Source organism: Rhinopithecus roxellana, chromosome 19 (assembly GCF_007565055.1).
Source record: "Rhinopithecus roxellana isolate Shanxi Qingling chromosome 19, ASM756505v1, whole genome shotgun sequence".
NCBI classification, from domain to species: Eukaryota; Metazoa; Chordata; class Mammalia; order Primates; family Cercopithecidae; genus Rhinopithecus; species Rhinopithecus roxellana.
In genome coordinates this window covers 38,792,989-38,803,006 of record NC_044567.1, presented here as the reverse complement: position 1 = coordinate 38,803,006, position 10,018 = coordinate 38,792,989, and the positions used below count along the sequence as shown (strand labels likewise).

Sequence of the window (10,018 nt, the reverse complement as noted above, 5' to 3'; positions counted from 1 at the left end):
CGGATGCATTTCCTCCCTCCCTCCTCCAGAAGCGCCCTGGGGCAGGCCGTCCCGCCCCGACACAGGGAGTGAGGAGGGCAGGCCGTCCCGCCCCGACACAGGGAGTGAGGAGGGCAGGCTGTCCCCGCCTCAGGGAGTGAGGCTCTAGGCCCTGCACCCAGTGGCCCTGGCTTCCACCTTGTCCTGTCACAGGCTGGTGCCCGCTTCAGTCCCACGGGCTGTTCTGAAACCTACAGTCCAACCAGATTCTCACAAGGGGAACAGTGTTTGGCTTCATAACACACAATTCTATTTCCCATTACAGGTCCAGAGTACAACAAAATTAGTCACTTTTATTTAAAGAAACATTACAAATAAGTGTGCAAAATTAAACATGATTAAATACACATAAAAGGAACATGCATACTTTACATCAAAATCCACATACAAAGTTAGCTGATTACATGACAGTGACAGTAAAGGAACTGAAGGAACTGGCAAAACCAAGAACTTGCTGCTACGCAGGTTTTATATGTTTGCAATCTGAAATCAAAACCATAAAATAGAGTTTCTTTAACGGGAATTTAAGAAAATTAAATATATATCCCAAGTAGCTGACAATATAGAGCCCATAACCTATTTTAGTTACCAAATGTTAAAAAAAAAGTTATGCGCCTTTCCTTCCCAAAATGTTAGTGTGTAGCTATTCTTATAAATGAGGGGAGGGGAGACGGTGGACTTGGGGGCTTGGAGGCCAGACCAAGGCATTTCCCTCCACACTAGCGGGAACTGCAGCGGGCCCTCCCAGACACTGCTCTGGCAGATGACCCCGAAGTGAAAGGATGTTTTCCCCCACATCAAATGTTCACAGTCCGTGCATCACTCTGCTGTTCCCTACACATAGCCGGGAAACAGATTTAACCCAGAATGTAACCAGGAGACCCCGCGCCCCTGCCCCGCACACGCCTGAGGTCTGACAGCTCGGCTTCTAGGGTGGCCTGGTGTCTGCCGCGTTCCAATGGCCCCAACAGAGACGGGGACGCCACCCACGGGCACAGATGACCACGTTGCGGGTACAGAGAAGACCACAGGCTGGGCTCACGCGAGGGCAACGTTCTCGCTACGTTCTCTCCACAGCGTCAGGTCGCTTTTTCTTCATGTTCGGACGGGAGAAGGAATTCCTTTCTCCTTTTCTAAGGCAAGCTGCTGGTGTTCTATTTAAATCTGCTTATAATGTAAGAACTTACGTTTACACACTTGTTCACTTCCCCGCTGCAGACTCAGTAAGAACGATGGAATCTGTTGCAAAAACAAACTTGAACTCGTCCACCCTCTCAGCCCAGTCCCCAGGTCTGTATGGAGCCCCTGTCAGTGTGAGACGCTGTGGAGCCACTGAAGCGAACGTCACAGCTGAACTCACGGGGACAGCCACGGCCACTCGAGCTGGTCACAGCCACTGAGTACCTACGGTCCCTTGATGATGATTCTCTCTTTAATACTGGAAATGGGAGTCCTTAGGAAAGCAGACAACCACATATGGCTTCGAGACCAAGGTCCCTGGGCAGACCCTCCAGCCCGTGGCCCAGGAGGCCCCTGGGGCGCGGGCACCAGCCCCGAGAGCCTGAAGGCGGCAGGTGGTGGGTGCTGTGGCGCTCCGGGCTGGAGTCACAGCTTGTCATCGGTCATCTCTAGAAACTGCGCGTAGACATCCCGGATGCACTCCCCCTTGGGGTTGAACAGGAATTTGTAGTAGCTGCCGTCTGCACAAATTGCTGGGATAGAAGGAGACCATTTTACCCGTGTTTCTTTCCCCCAAAGTTAAAAGCAACGAGTCCCACTGAGCTGAACTGCAAACAGTCTCTTGGAGCCAGGCAGCTGCTCTGAAAGCCCCAAAAGGCCCCAGGTCCCCACTGAGTGCACTCGGCACCGTGGCTGGGCGTCCCGACTGTCTTGGGGTGAACATCTAGTCACCTAGTGTTGGCTACAGGGTAAGAAACATTCTTTGGTCATCTATACAAACACTGGAAGACCCGTCCCAGTGATTTCCTGGGGAGACTGGAGGGATGGAATGGGGGTTGAAGACATCCCAAATGGCCGTGCAGACCATAAGCCGGACACACTGAGCCCACAGGAGAAATAAGGGGAACTGGGCAGCCATCGGTGCCACAGCGAGGCGGTGGGAATTCTATGGGAAGTTGGGTCCGAGGCTCAGTGGATGTAGCCCAGGTGGGATGGACTGGGACGTTCCCTCCAGGAAGGACCACTCACCAATGACGGCGTTTGGCTCTGTTCCAAAGGCACAAATGCACGGAGAGCCCGAGGGAACCTGAAACTTGGAGAAACTCCACTTGGAACTGAAGTATTTTGGAAGGAAACTGGCTGAGGCCAAACTGTGAAGATAAAAAAAGAAAGGGTGGTTGCATCCACAAAAGTTTACAGGAAAAAAAAAAAAAATCACCTGCTTAAACTCAGAATGCTGCTGAAAATATTAAAATGCTATTTCATATAGTTTGAGCTTTAATGAATTTTTTTTTGCCATTACTGACAAAGCCTGTTGTACGATTTTATTTTTATTTTTATTTTTATTTTTTTGAGACGGAGTTTCGCTCTGTCGCCCAGGCTGGAGTGCGGTGGCCGGATCTCAGCTCACTGCAAGCTCCGCCTCCCGGGTTCACGCCATTCTCCTGCCTCAGCCTCCTGAGTAGCTGGGACTACAGGCGCCCGCCACCTCGCCCGGCTAGTTTGCGATTTTATTTTTAAATTCTATTTTTGCTTTTAATTTTTTTTTTTTTTTTTTTTTTTGAGACGGAGTCTTACTCTGTCGCCCAGGCTGGAGTGCAGGGGCGCAATCTCGGCTCATTACAAGCTCCGCCTCCCGGGTTCAAGTGATTCTCCTGCCTCAGCCTCCCAAGTAGCTGGGACTACAGGTGCCCGGCACCACGCCCGGCTAGTTTTTGTAGTTTTAGTAGAGACGGGTTTCACCATGTTGGCGAGGCTGGTCTCGAACTCCTGACCTCAGGTTATCTGCCCACATCAGCCTCCCAAAGAGCTGGGATTATAGGTGTGAGCCACCGTGCCCGGTCTGCACTGATTTTTAAACCCCAAGAAATATCAATCAGATGAAAAAGATTTCAGCACTGATAGCATGTGAGGTCTATCCACACTGCTTTGCTGGCATCGGGGCGTCTGTGTACACTGCCCTGATGACATGTGGGGTCTATCCACACTGCCCTGCTGGCGTAGGGGGGTCCCGTCCTGTCTACACTGAAACAACAGGGACTCCCTTCATCCTTGAGCTTTTCCCACCAGCAGGCACCCTAACACCTACCTGGACTGTTTATTCCTTTTTGGATCTTCAGCTGCAAAAATATGCACTGTGCCGTGGTCACTGGATACGCAGATGAGGGATGCGTCCTGATTGAAGTTAATGCTGCAGAGAAAACCAGCACAGCTCAGTTTTGTGTGGATGTGGACAGAGACTTAACCCACAGCACTTGTCAACGCCGCGGAAGACCTCAACATTCCCACTCTGGAGGTGCCGATTCTGAATATGGCCCTTTCTTTAACAAGCTGACAACCATCCCCACAGCACCACAGGTTGAAGCCACAAAGCCACAGCCACAATCCAGTGTATCATGGCAAGAATCTTCCTCGGGTGCCCCACAAATGCAGCTGGTGAGCTGTGTGTCTGGGAGAGGGAAGGGGCTTCCTGCAGACCACCCCCCACATGCCACTCAGGGCTGCTCTCAGGAGACTCAGGTGAGAAACACACATTCTCTCCAATGATCCTGGCCCCAGGAGGTGCAGGCTGCCCCTATGGAGGTCACCTGGGCTGGGGCAGGCATTGGCTGCGTGCTGTCTGTTCCGGGAGCAGACAGGCGTGTGCTCTGCACACCACAAGGCCCAGGACCTCATGGGTAAAGCCACTGTATTTATATATTAATTACATTTTCTTTCTTTTCTTTTTTTTTTTTTTTTGAGACAGAGTCTCGCTTTGTTGCCCAGGCTGGAGTGCAGTGGCACGACCCTGGCTCACTGCAACCTCCACCTCCCAGGTTCAAGCGATCCTCCTGCCTCAGCCTCCCGAGTAGCTGCGATTACAGGCACACGCCACCACGCCCAGCTAATTTTTGTATTTTTAGTACAGACAGGGTTTTGCCATGTTGGCCAGGCTGGTCTTGAACTCCCGACCTCAGGTGATCCACCTGCCTTAGCCTCCCAAAGTGCTGGGATTACAGGCGGGAGCTGCCACACCTGGCTAAATTAATTACATTTTCATCTCAAAGACCCAAATGCTGCTCAATACTAGCCAAGGGGGAGGCACCAGGCCTCCTGGCCATGGCCACAGGGCATGAGATCCTACCCAAGTAGGGCTTCAGCATGAGACACCCGGGGGCTGCAGGGACACCACTGTGGGGCGGCAGTGTGGCCTCTCAGACTCTAACAGGCTGGAATCAGACAAACCAACACGGTCTCCAGCATCGCCTTAAACACAAGCCGGAGCACTGGTGAAGCGGTGACACTGGCAGAAACACCAGAAAGACTAAAAGTCAACAGGAGTGAACCCGAGCCCGCCGGCCAGGGCAGCAGCGCGACCCTCTACAAAACACAGCAACTGGCCTGGCGTGTGGTACACAACTGTGGTCCCTGTTACTCAAGAGGCCGAGGCAGGAGAATCGCATGAGCCCAGGAGGTCGGGGCTGTAGTGAGCCGTGACAGCACCACTGCAGTCCAGCCTGGGCAACAGAGCAAGACGTTGCCTCAAAACAAAAACAACAAAAACCCCAAAAACCAACAACAACAAACAACACCACCACCACCCAGCAAACACGGATCAATGTGGAAGCAGGGTTAATTACGACATTTTCTACTTTTGGGTCATTTCCCACAATAACAATTTATAATTAATCACAATTTAAAAAGCTGAACCCAACCCCCTAGCAGCCCAAGTTCTCCCTCCTCTAGCCTTACGGGGTAGAGGGTGCCTGCTCCTACCCCCTCTCCCGCAGCCCAAAGGCCCATTTCCGTGCTGTCTGTCGGCCCAAAGCTCTTCTCCGGTGAAGCTGGGGGTGCCCTTACCAGTAAATATTGGCTGCTTGAGAGCCTCTTCGCAGCTCCTGGATTAAATGCCCTGATGAAGTATCAAATATTCTTATAAGGGTCCCCTTTGAAAAACAGTGAAGTGTTTCGTTATCAAAGATTCAAAACTTTTTCGTTCGTTTTTGAAATGATTTACATTCACAAACCCATTAGTCCACACAAGCCTTTCTCAGACTCACCCACATCATCTAATACTTAACGTTCTCCTCCAACGGCCAGCACACAGCCCTGCCCCTGAGAGTTGGCTGGTGGCTCCTGGTCCCACAGCACTGGGCACACGTCGAGAGAGGCCTCAGGAGACAACCCCCTGACCGGGCCGTGTGGACTGACCCTGGACGCCTGCATCCCTGGCTGACACCCAGGAGGAACACCCAGGCCCAGGCTCCCTGCTCCTGCTACATGGTGTGCTCATCTGAGAAGCACTGTTCGAATCCTAACTCCCCCAGATAGCTAGGAAAAGCAGCATGGGAATCCTGCCATCAAAAAGGTGAGGCAAAAAAAATAATAATAAAAGGACTTAAAACCATTCACGTCAGCTATGCTGGCTTTCCCAAGAAAGAGGTGCCCAAGACCTCGGGTGCCGGGGGGCGTTTTTAACATTTCCTCCAGAACGAGGAGGACTCTTCAGCTGATTCTGACAGCTGGGAAAACGAGAACTGTTGCATCTTTTGTTGAACACTCTTTGACAACATCCAACAAAAAATCTGTATATCCTTCAACCCAGCAGCCCCTACTCCTGGGAGTTCAGTAAGGAGGCAGCTTGTGGGGGACAAGGCAGGAGCAGCTCTATAGGGTGACTGCTGACAGCATGGGATGGGTCACAGATGTTGCAAGGCTCTGTGTAATCCCATCTACCTGGCTAACCCAGAGGGCACTGCTGAGCTAAGAAAGCAGGAAGCAGAGAAGCATCCACATTCGTAACAGGGAGATAAAGAAGAAAAAGTTGCAGGGAGGTGGGGATGGAGAATCTAAAGGCAAAAAAGATAAGAAAAAATTTATCAAAAAATATAGAGGAACCATATTTCTAATTCATACAAAATTATATATATTTTTTTGCTAATACAATACCATTCTAAAAAATACTACCTAAAGGGCTGGGCGCGGTGGCTCACGCCTGTAATCCCAGCACTTTGGGGGCCAAGACGGGCGGATCACCTGAGGTCAGGAGTTCGAGACCAGCCTAACCAACATGGTGAAACCCCGTTTCTACTAAAAATACAAAAATTAGCCAGGCATGATGGCAGGTGCCTCTCATCCCGGCTACTCGGGAGGTGGAGGCAGGAGAATCGCTTGAACCCAGGAGGCAGAGGTGGCAGTCAGCCGAGATCGCACCACTGCACTCCAGCCTGGATGACAGATCAAAACTCAATCTCAAAAAACAAAACAAAACAAAACAAAAACTACCTAGAAATAACTAAACCTGCTCTCAGCTGTGTCCCAGGAGTGAGCGGGACGTGCCCCAAGCCATATGTCCCCATGTGCTGAGGAGGGACCCTGGTGCTGGCACCGTGTCAAAGGGTAGGACAGGGCCCCCACACTGAACCTCCGCGGACCGTGCCCACAAATGGATCCCGTCACTGGCTTGTGGTCTCACCTCCTTCACAATTTATAATTTCCTACAAAGCAACACTGGGCTTGCAGTCTGCAATGAAAACTATAGTAAAAGATACCAATTTTCTTTGTAAAAATCTGAATTCAGGCAAAAAGAAGTATAAAGAATTCCAGATTTAAAATTATTTTAAAAAGTTAACTTTGGGAGGCCAAGACGGGCGGATCACGAGGTCAGGAGATCGAGACCATCCTAGTTAACACGGTGAAACCCCGTCTCTACTAAAAAATACAAAAAACTAGCCGGGCGTGGTGGCGGGCGCCTGTAGTCCCAGCTACTCGGGAGGCTGAGGCAGGAGAATGGCATAAACCCGGGAGGCGGAGCTTGCAGTGAGCTGAGATCCGGCCACTGCACTCCAGCCTGGGCGACAGAGCGAGACTCCGTCTCAAAAAAAAAAAAAAAAAAAAAGTTAACAGTTCTTCTGATCTCACACCTTAAAAGACAATGTGTCCAATATGTCAATATTTTAAGTTATAATCTGGTGGTAATTCAATGAAGACATATAACTAAGCAGGTAAAAAGGGTTTGGAGCCGTCTGTTCTCAGGCTGTGAAGACAGAAACACCGAAACTGAGTGGTTCTGCAAAATCTACAACAACATGACAAAGCTGTCATGTCTGATTCTTCTAATAAACTTGGATGTGTATGTATTTTTGTTTCTTTTTTTTTGAGATGGAGTCTCACTCTGTCACCTGGGCTGGAGTGCAGTGGCAGGATCTCAGCTCACTGCAACCTCCACCTCCTGGGTTCAAGTGATTCTCCTGCCTTAGTGTTCTCAGTAGCTGGGATTAGAGGCACACACCACCATGCCTGGTTACTTTTTGTATTTTCAGTAGAGACGGGATTTCACCATCTTGGCCAGCCTGGTCTCAAACTCCTGACCTCAAGTGACCCGCCCGCCTTGGCCTCCCAAAGTGCTGGGATTACAGGTGTGAGCCACGGCCCCGGCCCTGTTTCTTTGGTTTATCATACTTTACAAGGCACTGCTTTGTAAATAATTGGAAATAAAACCAGTCCCTGGGCACAAGACGACCTGTGAAGACTTCAACCTCTCCGGTGACATGACCAGCCAGGTCCACAGGCCCCTGAGGGGCTCCAGGTGGGGGCAGGCCCACTGCCTTTTGAGTCTTGATACAGGGAGTGGCCATTTTGCTGAGCCTGCTGCTCCAGGAGGCACAACGCCAACAAGGTGAGGGGCACACTTACTTTCTCAGATGCAGTTGCAATTCTTGTTCCCTGCAGGTTGAGTGCAATGCAGCTCAGGACACCCTCGTGTGCAGGAATGTCCACTGGTGGCTTCTCCGTGCTGGCCAGGTCCACGAGCTGCACATGGCCCGTGTGTGTGCCCGGGAAGGCCAGGAGGGAGTTATTACTATTGGGACAAAGGACACAGAGGCCTGCATGGAGACAGAGGACACCAATCAAGAACTGCCTTTGATTTCTCGCAGCCAAAGTCCACTTTCTGCCCGAGTTCTCCGAAAAAACAGATGTATATCATTTATATCAGAACCACAAATTCAATTTAGACTTTTCATTGTAAAGAGTATGAGAGGACTAAGCAAAGCTACCTCGCATGAGACTTCCTTATAATCAATACATGTGCTGAATAACTCTACCAACCATCCGTCCGTCATGGTACGCGCTACTGAAAATGCAACGCGAAACTGATCACTTTACCAACCGTCCGTCTGTCATGGTACGTGCTACCGAAAACGCAATGCGAAACTGATCACTTTACCAACTGTCCATCGCGTCCCTCATGGTACGCAGTACCGAAAACGCAATGTGAAACTGATCACTTTACCATCTGGGGTACTTCCCAAAAGATCTCAAAAAGCAAGAACCACAGGACCGGCCGGGCACGGTGGCTCAAACCTGCAGTCCCAGCACTTTGGGAGGCCGAGATGGGTGGATCACGAGGTCAGGAGATTGAGACCATCCTGGCTAACACTGTGAAACCGCGTCTCTACTAAAAAAAATACAAAACACTAGCCGGGCGAGGTGGCGGCCTCTGTAGTCCCAGCTACTCGAGAGGCTGAGGCAGGAGGATGGCGTGAACCCGGGAGGCGGAACTTGCAGTGAACTGAGATCCGGCCACTGCACTCCACCCTGGGAGACAGAGGGAGACTCCGTCTCACAAAAAAAAAAAAAAAAAAAAAGGCAAGAACCACAGGACCACAGGGAAAGATGTTGCCACCGCCAGTTCTCAGAGAAATGCAAACTAAAACCACAAGGAGATGCCGTTACCAGTGAGATATCATCACACACGCACGGAACGGCTACAGCTAGAGAGACCAACAATGTGGAACACTCAAAAATCAAGGATGAGATGCAAGAGGACACACGGCCACTCTGGAAAATAAATGGCCGCATTTTATAGAGTCAGACACAACCACAACATGGCCGCGACCCGACAGCCGAACCCTCAGTGTCAATGCAACGGAAACAAAACGACCCACACAATGGCTGCTATGGAAACATGTGCGGCGGCTCCTTCACAACAGCCAAAAATGGCCGGAGACCAATGAAGTCACACACACACAGAGGACAAATACATGTAAAAACCACATATACACACACACAGAGGACAAATACATGTAAAAACCACATACACACACACACAGAGGACAAACACATGTAAAAACCACATATACACACACACAGAGGACAAATACATGTAAAAACCACATATACACACACACAGAGGACAAATACATGTAAAAACCACATATACACACACACAGAGGACAAATACATGTAAAAACCACATACACACACACACAGAGGACAAATACATGTAAAAACCACATACACACACACACAGAGGACAAATACATGTAAAAACCACATACAAACACAGAGGACAAATACATGTAAAAACCACATACACACACACACAGAGGACAATACAATGAAAAAAACCACATAACAAGCACAGATGGACAAATACAATGTAAAACCACTACACACACAACACAGAGGGACAAATACCTGTGAAAAACCACATACAAACACAGAGGACAAATACATGTAAAAACCACTCACCACACACAGAGGACAAATACATGTAAAAACAACATACAAACCAGAGGACAAATACATTAAAAACCAAATATCACACACAACAGAGGAACAAATCAATGTGAAAAACCACATACAACACACACACAGAGGACAAATATGTGAAAACCACGACACACACACACAGCGGACAAATACCTGTAAAACCACATATACAACACACAGAGCAATACATGTCAAACCCAAATATACAACACACAGAGGCAAATCATGTAAAACCCACATAGACAAAACACAGAGGACCAATACA

The 10,018-nt window shown here is 49.5% G+C and overlaps 1 protein-coding gene across 1 annotated transcript in view; it reads right to left on the bottom strand.

Moving 5' to 3' along the window:
* Positions 1-298: 298 nt before the first annotated feature.
* The window catches only part of WDR45B (WD repeat domain 45B), a 40,290-nt gene continuing 30,570 nt past the window's right edge, over positions 299-10,018 (bottom strand). The window contains exons 6-10 of the mRNA XM_010354373.2: positions 7,894-8,084; positions 5,059-5,144; positions 3,308-3,409; positions 2,248-2,369; positions 299-1,751 (exon numbers count right to left, since the gene is read on the bottom strand). Of these exons, the coding sequence (XP_010352675.1) occupies positions 1,645-1,751; positions 2,248-2,369; positions 3,308-3,409; positions 5,059-5,144; positions 7,894-8,084 (608 nt within the window). The 3' untranslated portion in view covers positions 299-1,644. The remainder of the gene's footprint in view (positions 1,752-2,247; positions 2,370-3,307; positions 3,410-5,058; positions 5,145-7,893; positions 8,085-10,018) is intronic.